General features: G+C 36.6%; 1 protein-coding gene and 1 long non-coding RNA gene across 6 annotated transcripts in view; one reads left to right on the top strand and one right to left on the bottom strand.

Moving 5' to 3' along the window:
* The window catches only part of LOC123322236 (hemicentin-2-like), a 297,343-nt gene that overhangs the window by 37,793 nt on the left and 236,869 nt on the right, over window positions 1-22,681 (bottom strand). For 3 of the 4 annotated variants that reach the window (XM_044910147.1, XM_044910148.1, XM_044910150.1), the window contains one exon: window positions 3,409-3,774. In XM_044910147.1, the coding sequence (XP_044766082.1) occupies window positions 3,409-3,774 (366 nt within the window). Of the gene's footprint in view, window positions 1-3,408; window positions 3,775-5,648; window positions 5,713-22,681 lie in introns of those variants that run through there. The other variant, XM_044910151.1, reaches the window with a different exon arrangement.
* On the top strand, window positions 92-20,812 carry LOC123322237. Of its 2 annotated transcripts, XR_006539083.1 has the most exons (4): window positions 92-245; window positions 16,773-16,994; window positions 17,309-18,654; window positions 20,643-20,812. It is a non-coding gene; the product is annotated as an uncharacterized LOC123322237 (long non-coding RNA). The 2 variants fall into 2 exon arrangements; XR_006539082.1 differs by lacking the exon at window positions 20,643-20,812 and having other exon boundaries at window positions 17,309-20,072.

Below are 22,681 nucleotides of genomic sequence, written 5' to 3' on the forward strand. Positions count from 1 at the left end.
TAGCGAAACCATACCTTAACGATTTACAATGCTGGATGTTGTTTATTAGGTGAAAAACTAGTGAATCATCTTCCACATGGTGCGGCGATTAGCCTGACTCGACCGTTGTGAATGCATTGTTTTTCTGCTTCGAAAGATTCCGCAGGTTAGTTCCACTTGTGTTTTCATCTTCGTCTGTTTGAAGTAGTGCTCATATCGTGATATTTCAATAGTGAAATAGGACCATCAATCGAAGATTCCTTGGGGTGAGTCTTTGTTTTTTACCATGGTAAAAGATATCACAATTATCAATATATTATTGGTTTCAAAAGGATTTCCTCGTCGTCGATATTATTGTGTATTTTCATGCAGGAATTTAAAATTTTGAATTTCACATCTTCTATCTGAGAAAACGATCTAGATCTAGGTGCTCCGGTTTATCAGTGTATTTGAAAAAAATACAATTACACGGTGTTGCATAAAAGTGACGTATTTTTCCAACCGCTCATACAGGATAGTTCTTTTTCGATTGTGCGGTCAATTGAGACATTGTGGATCGCTGTCCGCCATGCGGAATGAATTGCTCGCAAATCATCAGATGAAATCATGGAACCGATGACAGTTTGTAATGGTGTGCAAATTCGTATGACAGAAATGTGCAACTGCATCGCTTCAAAATTGCGAAGCCGAATTGTTTGAATTCCGTAGTCGTTTTTATGAATTTTAATAGCCCACAGCAGGTTTTATGGTAATCAGCAACATCAAAAGGTTTACACATTTATAATCGTTTTCAATTTCATAGAATGCATTTACGCCGTCTGAATGGCCCCTGATAAGCACGAACGTTTTTTTCGCCCTGAATTATTCGTATTTTCTTGCCAGCAGGAGTTTGTTTATGTATAAAGGCTTGATTGTGAAAACGAAACGTAAGAAAGATAACTTCACTGCAGATTGTTGATTTAAGGGGGGTCTCATTGCACTGCTTCCGAAGCATATTTTGCTTTGGCTAGCAATGGCGAGGCATTCTGTCACCAGGTAGTCTGGTGTTTCATCCTCTTTCCTACAGAATCTTCACTGGTCAGTTTCTGCTAGACCCATTCTCATTACTTGCTCATTGAGAGGACAATGCCTGAAAGGAATCGAGTACGGAGATCTTGAAATCCAGATTTTTTTTAGATCTCGCAGTGTTGAAGTTCCATAGAAAGATTTCAGAATGATCTAACCCAGAAAGATTTCCCCAGATCTTCGGGATTTTTCTTCTACTGAATCTCTTTTCTGTACAGGTGCATTTACCTATACCGCAAAGCCTTGAAGTAATTAACGTTTTTCGTTATATAATCAGGTATTCATCAATAAAGGTGCATCCATTCCATTCTATCCACAATCAAAAGCTCGTGTCGATAATGGAACGAACTCAATCAAGGTTGTCACATGTTGATGATACAGGGAAAGCCACTCAGTTCTAACCGGTCGAAACATGGCCTTTCGGATTTCGCAGAAAAAAAATTATCAATCCGACCAGGGCAATTATATGCTAGGAAACGAGTGTGGCGTGAATGTATCGTACAATCCCTCGGAATTATCATAACACAATATCTGAATCATCTGATTCATACAGCACATTAACATGTTCACGCATGAGTAGCGTTACTCTTGATCCATAGGCTAATTCATTTTGTGTCATGGCTGCTACTCTTTGTGGTACGGGGCATATGTGGCGAGGGGCTATAATGCGTGGTCCAGGACCAGTTTGTAGTGTTCCGCAACAACAATGTCCTCCCAGGTCGTCAGTTTATCTCATTATGTTTGGGACTAATTCGTCAGCTAAGGAATAACTGCGAACTTTCCGCGAAAAGACACACTCAAACCCATGAAACAGCGTTTTGAAGGTAGAAATTTCATGAGTAGGAAGAAAGTTGTGATCTAGAGTTAAAATAAGTATATTGATTGATATAGAAATCGAAACGCGTGCTTGGAAGTTTGACTGAATCGAGCGGAAACTTAACTTTCATATTAGTGTCGTGAAAATTTATTTTTTGAACTTTAATTCGGCTCTGTGGTTCATGTGAAATACATGAACGAATAAATTAAAAAAGATCAATCGTTTCAGTGATAGGATTTTTATTCGAAATGGCGATAATAAAGTAGGATAGAAACAGAGCGTGTATAACCAAAGAAGATGGATGGGGTGTAAAGCCACGCTAAATAATCTACTTCGATCCTTCTCAAGTCTAACAGCCCCCGGCCGATCCAATGATGAATACATCTGAATCAATCATCAACTATTCCACTCTCCCTGTTCATAAATCAGCGCACAAACAGGCGGAATTCCATTCTAATCATTACGATGAACTTCAAATTCGGCTGCAGCTTGTACCACATTAGAAAAACTGCCCAAAGTTCACAATGAAAGTAAACATTCATTATCTGAACTGGTGGCATCTAGTGAAATATTGAGTATAAATCAGGTTCAAAGGAATCCGAGTTCCAGTTTGGGGTGGAAAAACTTTCGCTAAATGCGTTTTAGGTCTATTGATTTTATTCAGGCTTAATTATCTAGATATCCTGCATCAATTCAAATCATTGAATTCAGAAATTTTATGGAGGTTTGCTGGGAAGTTTTGGGGCGCGACATCCTCTTTGGAATTTATAAACTTTGCCGAGAAAATCGACACCTAGAGGAATTTCGAACGGTTTCCAGAATTCACGATGCTATTCTAAACGATCAGGGCTTAGTTTAATGAAAAAATAAAGTATTCGTGTTGTATGCTGATATAGCAAATACAGTTTCAAACGTTGATATATTTCAGGACGAAATTCTAGAGTTCAATATATGAAAAAAACTTCACATCATCTTACAAGTTCTGAAATGTAGCAATAAATTTATTTGATCAAAATTCAACTTGATCTTTTCTTGCAACAATCGTGCAAAACAAACTGACTGGATTTGCAAACGACTTTGAAAGTAATGGTTGTATTCTGCTTTTCATCTGTAACAAATCTTTAGCTTACGATCGATCTGTCAGTGTCCGATTGACAGATTCCTAAGCAATGCAATTCTGGAAATGTTCCTGTATTTATCTTCTTCACAGTGTTACGTTTGAACTACTTATCGTAAATAGTCACATTTTCCTGTGAGCTTATGAAAAGATATAGATTGGCTTACAGATGAAAGCAGAATACCATCATAAATCATAATTTTTTTCGATTCCAAAACAAAACTTAAACAAAACGAATAAACACGTTTTGGAAAAAATCAGTGTAGACTTGTTCTACTTGGAGATCTCTAGCATGACACGTTTGGATTTTTAAAAGATGTATCTTATTTTCTATCTATACTTCATCTAGACTTTTACTGTGCCCATGCCAGATTTTTATACAGTTCGGTGGTGCTATTAAATTCCATGTGTGTAACATAATTTGACTTACCTACAACGTTGAGAGTAATAAAATGGCTCATTTTTGGTTCTGTGCTGACTTGGCATTCATACTGTCCGGCATCTCTTGCCTGAACGTATTTAACCTGCAGCGTCCATGTGTCGGTGGCCTCAACAAGGAAGGCTTGAAAGCGGTCATCTGCTATAAAAGTGTATCTATCTACTGTTAGTATATGAGCATCTCTTCTCCTTATCCAGGACACTGACTTGTTGCCGAGCTGTTTCACCTTGCAAGGTAGATAGGCGTGGGTCCCAAGTTGTGTGGTTATGTTCGTTGTTGTTGTGGGATCGAAATAAGGACCTGTGTATAGACCGGTGAAGCGTTTTACGGTGTGCGCAGCCTCGCCACCGGAAAATACTGAAAAAAATAGCAATAATCAGCATACACGATAAAAATCATTATTTCATATGGCAATCCTGATAAGAAATACTAATCGACTTGTCCGAGCATATTCAAAACGAAAAAATGTCTTGAAGGACATTGAGGAGAGGGAATTCAGATCTTTCGAAAAAACAGTTATCTTTTCAATTAACATTGCAACTGTCTTTTATAGTCAATTGTGTAGAAATTAGGAAAGAAAATGAAACTCGTATTCTTCCAAAAAAAGGAGTATTTCGAAAGGGTTCTGCTATTAAGGGATCCCATAAAAAATTTCGGTGATTCACGTAATATCACGTTTTTCCCGGAATAAGGTAGCTCGAAAAATAATAAATAACGCCGTTGTACCCTTTTGCGTGGGCGGTTTGTAACGGGAAAGCGGTAATACCTGGGAAACACATTGAGGAACAAGATGTAAACGGAATGCTAGCCATTCGATTCCGTTCTTCAAGGGGGGGAAACAATGAAAACTCGCTTGGCGGGAGCGCCAAGAGTAAAAATCCACCCGGGACTGGGGGACAGGGGCACATCAGTGCACTTGCCAGTCATATTTATAATTCAGAAACACCAAGAGCTGCCGGAGTTGGAACTGACAAGTTTCAATAATATACCGTTGTTTAATATTATCATTTCGAAAGCGAATGGAATATTTTATCTCCTTCCCGAGATGCTTCGGGACATCCCTTGTGTATCTGTAGAGTTTAAAGACGAGCTTTCTGTTACGAGACTTCGAACAAATTGTCAACTTTGGCGAATCCAATCAAGGCTGGATGAAACTGAAGAACTTTCGACTTTGAAATGGATATTGTTAGATAATCTTCCGGATTTTATGAAACCATTTTTCGTGATAACATCGTGTTTTGTTGAATAAATTTCGGATTTACGGCTTCCGCCGTTATAAATATAGACGAATATTAGTCGGAACAGAATTGGCTGTGCCATTCATCAGGGTATTCGAAGGAAAGCATTCATCGAAGAAAGGAAAATGCTTCTTGTTCATCTTTTTTTTGAAACGGGAGCGTTCTGATCTCGAGTTCTTGGCTGAAAATGATCCAAAACGATTCGTTGGTACTCATTGATGATGAATTTTGGTCAAACTTACGTCTTTAGAATGTGTGCTCATGCTGCAATAAGTAATAGTCTGGTATGCCAAGGAAAATCAGAACAGTATGAGGAAAGCTCACTATAGAATACATAGGTTAGCCTGTGTTAGTATCCCTGGAGCTATAGGAATGTACCCAACTAGAGCATTCGAAATCAAATCATTACAGATCTCACACCACATCTTGTGATTGATAGAGCACCTACATGGTCAATACATCCCTTCAGGAAACCTTTCCAGTAACGAGATGATAAGAAGAAAACTAGCATGGAGGAAGCCTTCACCACGATGCTAAGTACAGAAGAAGATTAGGAAAAGGAGCCACAATCCCAGCTCTCAAAAATAAAGACCAAATGGTTCTAAATCCACGACTTTCCACTACTTCAGGCAGAAATATAGACATTATGAGAGCTTTCCAAAAAGGATTGGCCCAGAACCTTCCTGTGGTATAGGTAAAAGACCCTACAGAAAAGAGTTCCAGGCTAAATGATGCATCGTCGTCTGCAAGGCGCATAAGAGTCTTGGCAGTCACTGTAGTATCGAAAATGGGAATACAGCTTCATTTGGAGAATATCTAGACGGAATAGTATGCGTTGGAGCCCGTAACTGCGTTTGTTCCGTTCACTCACTCATATTCCACATCAATTTCCGTAACCTAGGTGTTTCCATTCATTCATATCGCACATTTTCTTGCCTCGAATCTAGCTAGGCAGGTAATTGTATTTGCGATGAGAAAATTGGGAATAATTACCAGCGATATACGCGAGATAACGTTCCGCTTCTATGTGCATCAGCTTTGATCTACGCCAGTTGGAAACTCATAGTTCGCACTAACGAATCAAACAGACTGGGGAATCGTGCTGGCCAATATTTCGTTCTACTAATTTCCAGATCCAGCAGGACCTCCTGTATTGCTGCGGTTTTCGAAAGTCTCCCGCTGTTATTTCGAATGGGGATCGGAAGGTGTATTCTCCATCGTTTCAACTCAACGGAGACGGTTCCAGATAGGAAAACAGTGTGTTTGTAGTACATGCCGTACTGGTGTAAGTTATGTGCCGAACGGATGATGAATAAAACAACTTACTTATCCGCAGAAATTTACACAATCTTTCATCATTTTGCCTGTGTATTATACTCGGCAAAAGAAATGGCGATGCGCACATTGCATCATAATGGGACGCTTGTATCGAATTTTTATCAGATTATGACCTGAGTATTGACTACGGAGAGATTTGGCTGTATGTTCGGAAAAATCGGAATAGATAGGTGGATACTCGACAAGAACACCAGTCTTTTTAACCTTCATGATATTTTCAACTACCTTAGTATAGCTCAAGACATCTTGATAACGTCTCTGATTATACCCACACGAAAAGGGACATCACATTAATTCCATCTTCAGGTATACCATACACTACTTAGCTCCTAGAAAAAGAAAAATTCCCACTATTTCCAACAATACGAATTTCATCAAGTTGAAAACTATGTTACTTGGCTTAGAATTGAAGATATTTGGTACACATACGCTCACTGGTACTCTGTTATTTCTGAAGACTCAGAACTCATCAAAATAAGTCGTTCAACCAAAAATTGTCCATATAAAATATCCAAGATGGCTGAGATACAACCCCTATAAGTTCGACAAAATTTCAAGTAGGTACAGGACTGTGGAAGGTGACTCCGGCATCGCAAAAACGAAACAAAACATAAACATTGGGCTGGACAATGAAAGGTTCAGTACCAAGTTCATCGGATTAGATGCATCAGGTTACTTTGAGAGGATCATAATTGTTGTATCGTGGAATTTAGGGTGAAAAAAAATTTAGAAAATCGAGGCAGTTTCTTGAAAGTGCTTATGTTAGTTATGTTGAAATAGTGCTATGATGTTTCCCCATTTCATCCCATTTTTACGACGATTGTTGGAATGTTCGAACAAGAAGATTGTGATGCCCATTGAAAAAAAATTCGTGAATAATTTAGACAAATTTTATTGGTGAGATTTTGAAGTATTATACTATTTTTTACACTTGTGTTCTAAATCTCCTCTGTCAGTTGGTATCGAAATGAGAAATTTAATAAAATCGTGTAAGTTACTAAAGAATAATAAGAACAATTCGGCAATCCTAAGTTTCCATTTTCATTTGCACGTAAATATATTGAACGAGCCAATATCGTAAACGAAACCACATGGTCGAATCAGGAGATAAGTTTTTTCCACTGCTTTGCGATAATTCAGCTAACAAACGGTCTAGAGTCGTATTAGAATCTGTTTCAGTAATCATTTTAAATTTTTTAAAGTTTGTCATTTTAAAAGCTTTGTATAGGTAATTTTTGGTGAAACGTTTCATTTCAAGTTTTATTTCTAGAAAAAACTGAGCGGAATTTCAAAGAATCATGTGAATAATGAATTTTCAAAATAAATGAATGGATGAATACTTGAATAAGAGTGAGAATATTTCGGGAAGCTTATTAAAAAGAATACGTCGGGCAACAACTGATTCACTTCATGGTATCAAAATGAATTCGTTTCTCACAAATAGAAAAAAAAAACTGTGAATTCATTGTACAGCAATGAAAACCTGAGTCGCATATAATTACAAGATACCCGATGTGTTCTTCATGTGTAACATGAAATATGCATGCGAGCAGGGGCATGTTCCTTCAGTTGTGAATAAATCTGTCTACCTGGCCTCCAAAGTTTGATTAAGTGAGGTGAGGTACGATGCAGAGGCCCTGAAAGAATATTAAGATATCCTCAATCAGCAATAATGGGAACTCTACGGGTTGATATATAGTTCCTATATTAAAAGTTTCGCTATCTGGCCCTCTAAGTTATATATTATTTCCCGAATTGATGAAATTGACATTTCGCTCAGAATTTTATGTTCGAAGTTTTTCTCCGTTAATTCATATGTTTGAAAACTCAGATAAAACGATGGGGAAACTTCCGAGCTTTCTTATGTCTGTAGTTTACGTTCGACGGAATGGATTAACGAGGAAGCAATCAGCCTTTATACGATTCTTATCGTTAAGAAAATTGAATGGAAATAGTTGTCCCTATTGGCATTTCGAGGAAAATATAACCATTGTTTTCCTTATATCACATTCCGTACATGAGGGACTACTTGTGAATACAGGGTGTCTCCACTAAAATATAGTGTGCAAAGCACTCCTGGTTTTTGGCAGAACAAAGCTCATAAATATGCCAAAGCATGAATCGTTCAGATCTGAGTTATCCGGTTATCTGACGTAGATCAAAAGGATCTTATCCTTCTCATGTAACAAAAAAAGTGACTGTAATAAATCGCTTATATCATCATAGGAAATTCAGCCTGTATCCATTAACTTAATGAACTCATATTTCCTTGACAACTTTCTGAGGCCTTGGACTGCATATTCCCTGTGAATTGTGATTCTTCATTTACAGAAAGTGTAACAATTAACTCGAAAGCGGCAAGTCATGCAGATCCCACCGAAATTAGGTTCTCGTAAAAAGCGAAATGTACGGGTGTTTTTTGTGCGGGCGGTGTGTGTGAGTCGTAATAAATCCTAGGGTGTTTTTACGTTCTTATTCCATACAATATTACCTTATAGTATGTGTGCTTTCGTACCGAATTTGCACAACAGCATGTACAGGTTTTCATTTTGTAATTGGAGTAAACAACAGAATAAACATTCGCTTGTTGTCGACACTCACAGCCCTTTCAACAATAAACATGTCAAGTTTTTAACCAAGCTCATTGCGAAATAACTGTGAGTACAGATTAAATACTAATAATTGGGAAGCTACAATTCGAACCTACTAGGCACAATGAAATATCCATATATGAGAACGAGCAAGTTTTTTTACGGTGTAAGGATCGTTTATTTATACCACCAAATGATAACGGCATACAGAAAATGAAAATCATCATTGTTTGGAGTAGTTCTGAAATTTTCTCTATGTATTTCAAATACAAACCAGCAAATAGTTATAGGAAGCTCAAATACCGGTTCATCTTCGACTCTATCGTAAAATACTCTGGAAACTTTGAGTAAATTTGAATGTGTATTTGCTTGTCGGATAATTTTTCTTTTCCTTTTCATTAAAAGGTTTGAAATTTCGATTAGATCTTTGGCAGAATTGGTGACTCTGCTTCTCTATCGTTCCACTATAATAAATAATAGTGTGCTTATTATCTCTGTCCACTGTTAAGTTATTCCAGATTACATACGCAAAACAAGGCATATCTGGAAAACTATAATCCTAATTGGAAATCTTGTGTAAGATACTCGAAGAAGCTTCTCGAAAATTTTTGATAAACAAAGGAGTCATTCTAGTTTCCATATTCGTAGGTTTCTTCCTTTCTGAACTTTCCGTAACATAAAATTAATCACTACTGACTTTTGAAAGGCCCTTTACATTCGAAATTCACTTCAATTTAAACGACACGGATGCCTCTCCAGTAGATTCGAGGTCCTGATGAAGTTTAGGAGAAATTCGAAACTTCAAAGGGGTTTTTTCTACTTCCTTCTGAACTTGACAATCAACCCCTTATGCGGCTTTGTTTTATAAGCATTCATTTCCATAATGAGCTACTATTTTCCGTTCCATTTCACCCCCAGCTACAAGCTTCGCCTCCATACAATAAGTATCATTTTACCGGCTAGTAACCCAGTTCTGAAGAAATAGAGAACTGAACTGATATTAAAACGTAAGGAACGGTCGAGTGTGACTTGAAAATGGCCGTCACTCGGGGGTAACTTTGAATTAAACTAGGACAGAATCCGGGCAACCCGGAAAATATGGCTTGACGGTTATTTAAAGTCAGGCAGGGCTATTAGAATGAATAAATTATCTTGTTACGCTGAAAGCTTCAATAGAATTCAATTTCAATCTGTTGCAATGCAACCCCTACACGGTCTAGTCTTCCCGTTCGATAATAAAATAAGTTACATCAATCTCTATTATATTATCAGTCTCAGTTTACGAGCTTCTGCGCCATGTAAAATATATCCACTTATTTAGCACTTTACTGCCATCTTTATCCCAAGGTTTACTCGGAGTTAATGCATAGTGTAGACGTTTTCGAAACGACACCGAGGATCTTTGTGCACCATACACCATTATTTCCAGCACTCAATATTTCTTTATAATTTTCTATAATATTCTTCTGGCTAGGACGAAACTTTCATTTTTTTTTAATTGGTATCGATTGAGAAATATTGCTCCCTGACAATTTGCAGTCATTTGAAGCTGATGTTCGATTCGAAGGGATTCTTAAAGTAATCGTTCTATTGAAGCATGCATACCGAAGTTTTTCTCAGTCTTCCTCTTCCTCAAACTCTTTCCTATATCACAAAAAGATTCTGGGCCAATAAAAGCAGTTAATGTTCCTTTTCTGACGAGTGTGTTGTCCTCTTTATTCCAGAGTGACCGAAAATTTATACTGAACAGAGCTTGTTATTCTTGCTTATTTCGGTGAGGTTGGTGCCATGAGTTTTGGCTAACAATTTTCTCAGCCATATCATAATTGGTTGGTGATAATTTCGTTCCTTTTAATGTATTATGCACTTTCGCTTTGACGGTGATAATTCGAGATTATTAAAACTCGATGATTAAAAGTTCAAACCTATAAAATTTCGGGAACATGCAAGATAATAACAGCGTAGAATCTCACGGTAATTGCTTTCTACCCTACCCTACGCCCCCTTTTTCATAATTTCTCCCATTCTCGTTAGGTGGGGTCCGACACAGCGACGTCGTTTTTCTAATGAGTCTGGATCAATTTATTATATAATCCTTTGTTGCGTCAAAAACTCGCGGGAACCTTTTTTTCCGATTATGGTATTTCCCAAGACAGCTGTTAAGATATCATGCGAGCTGAAAACCATTCGTTTTCATGAAATACGTAGCCGCTTGGGTTATCAACGCTTTTTTTAAACTCTAAACTTCCATTCCATCTCGACCCCGAGTTCGGTAAGGATCATTTCACTTCAATCAATAAACCTAAATGGATGCCGGATATGTGAACTGTTGTTAATTCAATTCGGTTCGAATGTGTATTTTCTCAATTTTCAAGAATCTCAAGACACTCGTTCAAAATTTTCAACTTATTTAAAGAGGATCTTTTAGTTTTTTTTTACGATGTGTAATAGTGTATAAAAGGAAGTTTGAAATATCAGGATTGATTGAATCTTTGCTTGTCGGATTTTTTTCACCTTTTTATTGAGAGGTCTAATGATTCGATTAGAGTTTTGACGAAATAGATAGTAACTCTGCTTCTCTGCCATTCCACTATTATACAGGATATGCAAGTTATCTATTGCCAAATTTCTCAGAGTAATTTTAGAGGAAATTTGCAACCAAAGAGTAGTTTCCAATTATCTTCCATTGAATTATTCAAGATCCGATTTTTACTCGAAACAAGGCAGATCTTGGAAACTATAATCCCAATTGGAAATCTTTCTTATTGTGTACAATGAATTTTGATCAATTTGATGAGATATAACATACCCTTTATGCAGAATAAACAACCAGAAACACCTCATAGTAGAGTTATTGGGCATTTTGAAAAAAAAAATTAATCAACCGATTTTTTCGTTTTATGATATTTTTTTTTAATACACCAATACTTAGACATGTAGCGAGTCGTATGAAAAGCTATTTTTATTTTTTGGAAAAAAACTGGAACTTCAATTTTGGTCATGAAATATGGTGAATATTTTCTTGTTGAAATCTAAGCACTTGATGGAAAAATATATGTTTCAAGATGTTTCCATTGAATTGAACTAAGAGATGTTGCAGGCCTATCCATAAATTCTTGGACATCCTGTAAAATAGCATGATGAGAATCATTCAATTAAACAATTATATTTTAAATGCCCTTCTTTCCTTGGAATTTCATTTTTTCCTTTCCTTCCGTGCTCAGTATCACTACGTCATACTACGCCATGTCGCAACGTCAATTTATCAAACGCTAAAATGGCCGTTCATACGAAAATAAAGCTCGCAAACATCAGTGACGCTCGTATTTATTCCGAAATGATTGTTGACAGAAAGAATGCTGAAATTGTGTATGTGTGTACAGAATTCAAACACCTGGAAAACGAGGTTAGTCAGTTATTCGAACGTAACGCAGTGGATAGATTAACTGCTGAAATATTGACTATTTCAAAGGCTTTGCAGGTTACACTATTTTTTTTTCGAATAGCGGGGACAAATAGCTTGCCAACTGCGAACTGAGCTTTTTCATTGCAGCTACTCTCACCGATCGCCGATATCGTTCATGAATTTTTCGGTAGACCTTCCACTTATATCGGATTTTTTCGTGACATTCATCATTCTTTTGATACAAGGATTTTCCCAAAAAAAGTGTAATAGTATGGCTAGGAAAACAATTAATTTTCTAGGAATACAGGGTGTAGAAGTCGAAGTTGATATACGCCACTTTTTATAACTACTCACCCTATGTCACTGAGCATATTTACACAGAAACATTTGATCGTAGATGTCGGGCAGTTGGTTTCAAATTACTCGAACCTTTTTCGATATCCTATCATACAGAGCAGACATAAGAAATGTTGAGTCTATTCATTTTTGAGAGTATTCAGTGAGCAGAGAAAGACGATAAGATTTATTCGAGCGATGCCATCTTCCGCAGCAATGAAAAACTAAGCAAACTACCCCCGAGTTTCTGAGTGCCCCATCGAATTTATTTCGGACTGTCATATTGCATGAGGATCGCAAAAAATGATATGAAGAGAAATGTGGGCGAGTTTCATGAACAAGACCTGATAAGAAAAAGTATGGGTCATCAAGAATGACGACCGGAACATTTCACCTGACAAATTCCATAACTCTTTCCACAACGGAAATATGAACTAACTTATGAAATTTCGGGATGAGTGTTCGTCATACAATAAAAATCTTCCGCGGGAAGTTCTCTTGGCGCGGTAATAAGGTCTGAGGCTTCCTAATGCAATAATTTTTCAATCAAAAACTTCTGACGTTTTCTTTTTATTTCCCGAAAAGGGAGGAACATTAGGTTCAAAGTCCAGCCCAGCTCGCTGTTGTGAATTATGCCCAGCTTTCAGCGCCATAAGGTTTGCGAAAATGTTTCACTAGAGCCGTTTATGTGGTATAATTTCTCTGTTGAGATTTTTCCACTTATTTATGGGCAATATTGTAGCGTTGATTATGTCTAATACATTATTTCACGGTTCAACTACTCAAACAGACCTTATCAAATACTGCTTTGCCTGCAAACGAGATAGTTTTTCCAAGAATACATTTGTCTTTTTCCCCCTCCTAGTTTGAATCTAGTTTATTATGGAACTCTTATGCGCCGTAAGGGTAGAGAAAGTGGGTCAGGGAAGGTGCATTAATTAAAAATAGATTGCGCGTTTGAAAGTTTGTTGAGGATAATACAATTTTGAGCCCGAAATGTAAATTTACCATGTGGATGTCGCAGATCTTCGGGAGATGTATTTCTGAGAAACAGTTTCGTTGCTTCCCGAGAATATTTTATGATTCATATATGTAGGTGGAAATGAAACACAAATGGGTTGTTTTGCAATTTTTTTTATTTAAACAAAACAATTTTCAAATGAGAACGTGGTTTACATATTGACGTGTTGATGCAAAATTATAAGTAGGATTTATTGAGCTGTATCCATCACATGGTTTTAATGTTCCCAACGTTTTGGCTAGCATTCGTCAGCCGTCTTCAGGAAATCGGTTGTTATTTACCGAAGAAGGTTTTCTTTCCAGCTCCACATCAGTCGGAAAAAATTTGTCAGATTTTACGGTTCTATTTATCAAATCACTTAGTTTCTCTATTTCACTGAACCAGATTAAGGAAGATTGAAAATAAAATTCTGACATATTCAAACTATAGGAATAAAGGAGGTTGGTGATTCGATAAATAGAACCGTCCACTCTGACAAATTTTTTCTGAATTGAGTTAAGCTGAAAAGGAAACCTTCTTCGGTTAATAACACTAGATTTCCTGAAGATGGCGGACGAATGCTAGCCAAAAGGTTGGGTACATTAATTTCATATTATGTAAATAGCGCAAACATTCCACTACAGTATATTATAAATGATAGGAAGAAATAAAATTACAAAAAGTTCATAAACAAAAGTTTATTCTCGCAAAAACATGTTCAGTCTAGCCTTGAATATATTGACATTGAAGTGCATATTTATGTAAAAATGATTTGGAATATTCTTGTGGATAATTTGAAGCAAATACTATCCTGTGAATTTCTTAGAATTTCTGGAGGTTTTCAAATTACATTTTGATATTTCACAAAAAATCTTGTTCTTGGAAGGAGTCCAGATAACTGGTGTCATCATTTTGAATGCGAATGGATCATCAGCACTGTTAGCATCCTCAGATTCAACTCAGATTCAATCTTGCTAGAAACCCGAACTTCCTCTGAAAAGAAAAATATAAATTGTATTTATTGATAATCTTCATCCTCATCATCCATCTGAAAGTTAAGCACAGAAGAAATGTCTGAAACAGTCTTTATTTCTGACGAATAGAATAAAAAATTCATGTCAGATTTAGAACAAATAGACCATTTTACATAGAATAATCGCTACCTCACCAATGTTCTCGTACAATGTTATATAGAACAAATTGATATTTAAGTTTAATTTCCATTAGAATGTTGTGTTCCCAAAATGGAACGTAATGCCATAGACTGTTGGTACATTATGAATAAGGCTGCATATGGAAAAGTTCCCGATGACACCTGTCACCAGTATCAACTGAGAGAATTTGAAAAAACGATGGAATGGTAGTACATGGAATTCTATTGGATTGATTTGGAAGATGAATTCCACCAACCAGTCACCCTTCTTCGTGATGGGCTGTAGAATAACATATAACAGCCATCAATACTACTCGTACTCTCACTAGTACCTCCAAAACGATTCTGTAAAACTCACAAATGGGTGCCGTGACCAAGATTGAACATTGTTTTCGACAATGTATCAAATTCAAATATAGTGAAGTGAAGCTGAGTTAACTCTTGGAAACTTGAAAGGAGTGGTTTGCCATCTAGAGGGAACCGAGTTGTTGAAGAGTGAACTCATGGTGGCTTGAGGGAGAAAAGGAAATTAATTAAAGGGCTATGATTCGAATCGGCAATACCGCAGAAGCCGCAAGGTCTGCAAGACGATGCTACTGAACAATTCATAACGAGGGACCGATATCAAATTTGACCCAATTTTATTAGCGGGCCGATGTGAGGTATTACCTCACCTACATCAAAGTCGTTCTGCCACGCCGCAATTCTGTATCGAACTGAAAGACATAGAGCTACATATTATCTGGATACATTGTGTTCGCGAGCTATTGCATCTGGAGTCATTACCAATTTAAACCCGGCTGCCGCTTCTTTGTTTCCTCTTTCTTGAAAACTAAATTGGAACTTCGCTCGCTTAGTTTCAGCGAAATCACTTCACGGTTGGGGTAACCGAGCAATTGTACGGCCTCAAAAAATCGATAAGTGTCACATTATCTTGTAATAGCGGGAAATGGGATTTTTCGTTATTATCCAAACATTACTCACTGCCGATTTCTTCACTTGACAATGTCAGTCCAGAGCCACATATTAGATACTTCCGAGTAGCAACAGCCGAGTGATACAACATGAAAGTTGCTTTGTTTTCTACATAAAACCATGTTGTTTAGTGAGATTTCGAATGCTGGTCTGGAGGAGTACATAATTGTTTACGCTCATTGAAGGAAATTGAAGTTTCTCTAAGACGTTGACTAGCCATTTTGCAAATGGCGAGAGGCTGTCTTCTCACCGAAAGAGTAAAACAAACATTTTACTAGCGTTGTAGCACGTGGTCGACAACTTCTGGGTCTTTGACGAACAGTTCCACCAGAAAAGTACCATGATAGTAAACGTGATGTGAGCCTCTGGCTTACATTGAATTAATTGGCTACTTGCACTTGTGTTCGACCAGCCTTAAGAATCCTTTGGGCTCTCTTGGCAACTTCATCGGTTGAAGACTGTAGAGAAAAGCATTAAAAAATGCTTTTCGTCACGCATCATTAAACTTGATAAAAACTGAACCAAAAAACGTTTCCACAATCGTCATGGGTTTAAGTAATTGAATAAAAATATTGAAATAATACGGAAGATAGTTATGCATCTTAGAAAAACATCAATATCCTAAACTTTTGGCGAGAACTGAGAAAAAAGTGATTGTAAGCATAGAAAGTCTAATATCTCTCAACATGGCACCCTTTTCGAATCGGTCATCTTCAAATCTAATTAGAATTTCCGAATCATTCCGTACATACCGTCCTATCCGGAAGAATCTATCTGAAGAATTTCCCACATGACCACAAACAGGATTTAAGTGATCGTTGCCGGCGGTGGATTCGGTAACTATTCCATCGGGAATACAATGTAAATGTCAATATGATCAGTGGTGGATCGTATATGGAGTTGGAAGTGAAATAAATGGAATCCTGGGCTATTCTGATTCGGACTGTTATTGCTGGAACTTTCGGTTAACCAGCAAATGGAATTTATTATTTCAATTGAAAAGCTCTTGCGATGAATGAGATAGAATTAGATCAGTTGGGCATATACAACCCCGAAAATGCTATAAACGTATTTAATCTAGAGTTATATTTTTTCATACATTTCTTCGTTTCTTGGTCTCCAAATACCTGATACGATATTGATAGAGATAATTTGCACTTTCAACGTTGCGTCAGTCATTCCAAGTTAGTGACCTTAGGTGATTCTGAATATAAACTACTGTTCTAATCATAAGGCCAATTGAGTTTTAAAAAATGTTCTTCATTATAGATTTATTTTTTATTATCACTGAGTTACTTACACTCAAATATTTTTATAGCAAACAGTTGACCCTCTTCGGACCACACAACATTCGTTCGAGCACCGCCAAACATCTCCAACCTATGCCAAGTTATAACTCATTAAAATTGGTATGACAACTATCATGTTCTCCATCATTCTGCATTTTGTCATCACCGCCAAAATTTGCGTGAGGTGGAGGTTGAGGTAGAGACTAGAGGTAGAGAGTAGAGGTATTCGAAGACACGAGACAAGCCTTAAGGTGAGTAAAAAATAACTAGTCCAACATAATGGACATCAAGAGTGATATCATTTCATTGACTCTATTCTTCTAAGCATGACAAAATTGATTCATGAAGTCAATTTGAAAGTGATACGACAAAAAAAAAATGTTCTACAAATTTTTATTAAGGATTTGATCATTATTGAAAATCAAAGTTCTAGATATAGGAGGGATATATGTTTTCTGAATATTTCCAGGTCGGTGATTTCGATTCTGAACTACTTCTATACGCCGTGCTCATGCTGAAGACTAATATTTTCGTACCAACTCCTACAGCTGATTTTTTTTTTCAGGTACCCTACTTTATTTGAGCTGAAGAAATGCTGAACAGCTATTACATCAAGATGATCCAGCTGAAGTTCTCTAGAAATTAAAGCCATTTATTGGTCAATGACGACAATGAGGACAGTGATGGAAATATTCTTCGAAAAATCAAGATGAGCGGGATTGATTTGAAAGAAGAAGTATTTAGCATTTAAAAAATATTTTCGATCAGAATTGAAAATCGAAGGTCCAGATATAGGAGAGTTATATATATTTTCTAAATATTTCGAGGTCGCTGATTTCGATTCTGAACTCGTTTTTCAGAAATGAGAATTATTTTTGATGCTATGGCTCTTTCAATTCGAGACCATCTAAAAGGAACTAAATTCTGACTCTTGCGGAGGTTTAAGATTACGTTTCGAGAAAAAAGTTGCAGAATCGAAATCAGCATGACATCGTTGATCTATAAACCCAATTTGAAAAAGATACGACACAAAAAAAAATTTCTCGCAAATTTTTTCCTGATGTATAGTAAGGAAAAAATTTTCGATCAGAATTGAAATTTGAAGTTCTAGATATAGGAGAGTTAAATATGTTTTCTGAATATTTTGAGGTCGCTGATTCCGATTCTGAAATCGTTTTCCAGAAATGAGAATTATTTTTGATGCTATGGCTCTTTCAATTCGAGACCATCTAAAGGAACTAAATTCTGACTCTTGCGGAAGTTTAAGATTACGTTTCGAGAAAAAAGTTGCACAATCGGAATCAGCATGACATCGTTGATCTATAAACCCAATTTGAAAAAGATACGACACAAAAAAATTTTCTCGCAAATTTTTTCCTGATGTATAGTAAGGAAAAAATTTTCGATCAGAATTGAAATTTGGAGTTCTAGATATAGGAGAGTTAAATATGTTTTCTGAAAATTTTGAGGTTGCTGATTCCGATTCTGAACTTGTTTTCCAGAAATGAGAATTATTTTTGATGCTATGGCTCTTTCAATTCGAGACCATCTAAAGGAACTAAATTCTGACTCTTGCGGAAGTTTAAGATTACGTTTCGAGAAATTTCGAGAAAAAAGTTGCAGAATCGGAATCAGCATGACATCGTTGATCTATAAACCCAATTTGAAAAAGAAACGACACAAAAAAAATTTTCTCGCAAATTTTTTCCTGATGTATAGTAAGGAAAAAATTTTCGATCAGAAGTGAAAATTGAAGTTCTAGATATAGGAGAGTTAAATATGTTTTCTGAATATTTTGAGGTCGCTGATTCCGATTCTGAACTCGTTTTCCAAAAATGAGAATTATTTTTGAAGCTATGGCTCTTTCAATTCGAGACCATCTAAAGGAACTAAATTCTGACTCTTGCGGAGGTTTAAGATTACGTTTCGAGAAATTTCGAGAAAAAAGTTGCAGAATCGGAATCAGCATGACATCGTTGATCTAAAAACCCAATTTGAAAAAGATACGAAACAAAAAAAATTTTCTCGCAAATTTTTTCCTGATCTATAGTAAGGAAAAAATTTTCGATCAGAATTGAAAATTGAAGTTCTAGATATAGGAGAGTTAAATATGTTTTCTGAATATTTTGAGGTCGCTGATTCCGATTCTGAACTCGTTTTCCAGAAAAGAGAATTATTTTTGAAGCTATGGCTCTTTCAATTCGAGACCATCTAAAGGAACTAAATTCTGACTCTTGCGGAGGTTTAAGATTACGTTTCGAGAAATTTCGAGAAAAAAGTTGCAGAATCGGAATCAGCATGACATCGTTGATCTAAAAACCCAATTTGAAAAAGATACGAAACAAAAAAAATTTTCTCGCAAATTTTTTCCTGATGTATAGTAAGGAAAAATTTTCGATCAGAATTGAAAATTGAAGTTCTAGATATAGGAGAGTTAAATATGTTTTCTGAATATTTTGAGGTCGCTGATTCCGATTCTGAACTCGTTTTCCAGAAAAGAGAATTATTTTTTATGCTATGGCTCTTTCAATTCGAGACCATCTAAAGGAACTAAATTCTGACTCTTGCGGAGGTTTAAGATTACGTTTCGAGAAATTTCGAGAAAAGAGTTGCAGAATCGGAATCAGCATGACATCGTTGATCTATAAACCCAATTTGAAAAAGATACGAAACAAAAAAAATTTTCTCGCAAATTTTTTCCTGATGTATAGTAAGGAAAAAATTTTCGATCAGAATTGAAAATTGAAGTTCTAGATATAGGAGAGTTAAATATGTTTTCTGAATATTTTGAGGTCGCTGATTCCGATTCTGAACTCGTTTTCCAGAAAAGAGAATTATTTTTTATGCTATGGCTCTTTCAATTCGAGACCATCTAAAGGAACTAAATTCTGACTCTTGCGGAGGTTTAAGATTACGTTTCGAGAAATTTCGAGAAAAAAGTTGCAGAATCGGAATCAGCATGACATCGTTGATCTATAAACCCAATTTGAAAAAGATACGACACAAAAAAAATTTTCTCGCAAATTTTTTCCTGATGTATAGTAAGGAAAAAATTTTCGATCTGAATTGAAAATTGAAGTTCTAGATATAGAAGAGTTAAATATGTTTTCTGAATATTTTGAGGTCGCTGATTCCGATTCTGAACTCGTTTTCCAGAAAAGAGAATTATTTTTGATGCTATGGCTCTTTCAATTCGAGACCATCTAAAGGAACTAAATTCTGACTCTTGCGGAGGTTTAAGATTACGTTTCGAGAAATTTCGAGAAAAAAGTTGCAGAATCGGAATCAGCATGACATCGTTGATCTATAAACCCAATTTGAAAAAGATACGAAACAAAAAAAATTTTCTCGCAAATTTTTTCCTGATGTATAGTAAGGAAAAAATTTTCGATCAGAAGTGAAAATTGAAGTTCTAGATATAGGAGAGTTAAATATGTTTTCTGAATATTTTGAGGTCGCTGATTCCGATTCTGAACTCGTTTTCCAAAAATGAGAATTATTTTTGAAGCTATGGCTCTTTCAATTCGAGACCATCTAAAGGAACTAAATTCTGACTCTTGCGGAGGTTTAAGATTACGTTTCGAGAAATTTCGAGAAAAAAGTTGCAGAATCGGAATCAGCATGACATCGTTGATCTAAAAACCCAATTTGAAAAAGATACGAAACAAAAAAAATTTTCTCGCAAATTTTTTCCTGATGTATAGTAAGGAAAAATTTTCGATCAGAATTGAAAATTGAAGTTCTAGATATAGGAGAGTTAAATATGTTTTCTGAATATTTTGAGGTCGCTGATTCCGATTCTGAACTCGTTTTCCAAAAATGAGAATTATTTTTGATGCTATGGCTCTTCCAATTCAGAGAGAGCATCTAAAAGAAACTAAATTCTGACTCTTGCGGAGGTTTTGTTTTCGTTTTGGAAAATGAGTTGCAGAGTAAGAATCGGCACGAATGTATTGATTTATGAACCCTATTTGTAGTATATCGACTCCAAGAGCATGTATATCTATATTTGTTACTTCACCTATCCTTTTATTTCGATGTTTTTTGAAAAATCAATAAAGAATTTTCAGGATTTCTGTTTTTTTCCTTCAATAATTGATGTTCCTTTTCTCCTAGTGTGTAATCTGGTTCATGAGAGCATTAAAACTGATGCACTGTGTTGATGAAGCAGATTGCACAGTCAAAATATTCCCTCACTGCACCGCCAGGGAGCGCTGCTGTCATTAGAAAAATTTTTCGATTTAGTTCCGCAGTGCGCCGCCAGGGGGCGCTGCGGTCGCTCGAGAAATTTTTGAATTTAGTTCCGAAAACACCCACCAGAGGGCGCTATTTTTAAAGTGCCGAAATCACGACTTTCGCTGCACTACTCTTGCGATTTCAGGGGGCACTGTAATTGCAAAAATTTCGAGCCCGAGCACTGCAGTTCCCAGAGATACTTTTAGTACTGCACTACACCGCCAGGGGGCGCTGCAGTCGCTCGAAAAATTTTTGAATTTAGTTCCGAAAACACCCGCCAGGGGGCGCTGCGGTCGCTCGAAAATTTTGAATTTAGTTCCGAAAACACCCGCCAGGGGGCTACAGTCGCTTTTGAAATTTTGTAGCCCCCTGGCGGGTGTTTTCGGAACTACATTTTTCGGGCGACTGCAGCGCCCCCTGGCGGTGTAGTGCAGTACTAAAAGTATCTCTGGGAACTGCAGTGCTCGGGCTCGAAATTTTTGCAATTACAGTGCCCCCTGAAATCGCAAGAGTAGTGCAGCGAAAGTCGTGATTTCGGCACTTTAAAAATAGCGCCCCCTGGTGGGTGTTTTCGGAACTAAATTCGAAAATTTTTCGAGCGACCGCAGCGCCCCCTGGCGGTGTAGTGCAGTACTAAAAGTATCTCTGGGAACTGCAGTGCTCGGGCTCGAAATTTTTGCAATTACAGTGCCCCCTGAAATCGCAAGAGTAGTGCAGCGAAAGTCGTGATTTTGGCCACTTTAAAATAGCGGCCCCTGGCGGGTGTTTTCGGAACTACATTCAAAAATTTCTCGAGCGACCGCAGCGCCCCCTGGCGGCGCACTGCGGAACTAAATCGAAAAATTTTTCTAATGACAGCAGCGCTCCCTGGCGGTGCAGTGAGGGAATATTTTGACTGTGCAATCTGCTTCATCAACACAGTGCATCAGTTTTAATGCTCTCATGAACCAGATTACACACTAGGAGAAAAGGAACATCAATTATTGAAGGAAAAAAAACAGAAATCCTGAAAATTCTTTATTGATTTTTCAAAAACATCGAAATAAAAGGATAGGTGAAGTAACAAATATAGATATACATGCTCTTGGAGTCGATATACTACAAATAGGGTTCATAAATCAATACATTCGTGCCGATTCTTACTCTGCAACTCATTTTCCAAAACGAAAACAAAACCTCCGCAAGAGTCAGAATTTAGTTTCTTTTAGATGCTCTCTCTGAATTGAAAGAGCCATAGCATCAAAAATAATTCTCATTTTTGGAAAACGAGTTCAGAATCGGAATCAGCGACCTCAAAATATTCAGAAAACATATTTAACTCTCCTATATCTAGAACTTCAATTTTCAATTCTGATCGAAAATTTTTTCCTTACTATACATCAGGAAAAAATTTGCGAGAAAATTTTTTTTGTGTCGTATCTTTTTCAAATTGGGTTTATAGATCAACGATGTCATGCTGATTCCGATTCTGCAACTTTTTTCTCGAAATTTCTCGAAATATAATCTTAAACCTCCGCAAGAGTCAGAATTTAGTTCCTTTAGATGGTCTCGAATTGAAAGAGCCATAGCATCAAAAATAATTCTCATTTCTGGAAAACGAGTCCAGAATCGGAATCAGCGACCTCAAAATATTCAGAAAACATATTTAACTCTCCTATATCAAGAACTTCAATTTTCAATTCTGATCGAAAATTTTTTCCTT

Source organism: Coccinella septempunctata, chromosome X, assembly GCF_907165205.1.
Source record: "Coccinella septempunctata chromosome X, icCocSept1.1, whole genome shotgun sequence".
NCBI classification, from domain to species: Eukaryota; Metazoa; Arthropoda; class Insecta; order Coleoptera; family Coccinellidae; genus Coccinella; species Coccinella septempunctata.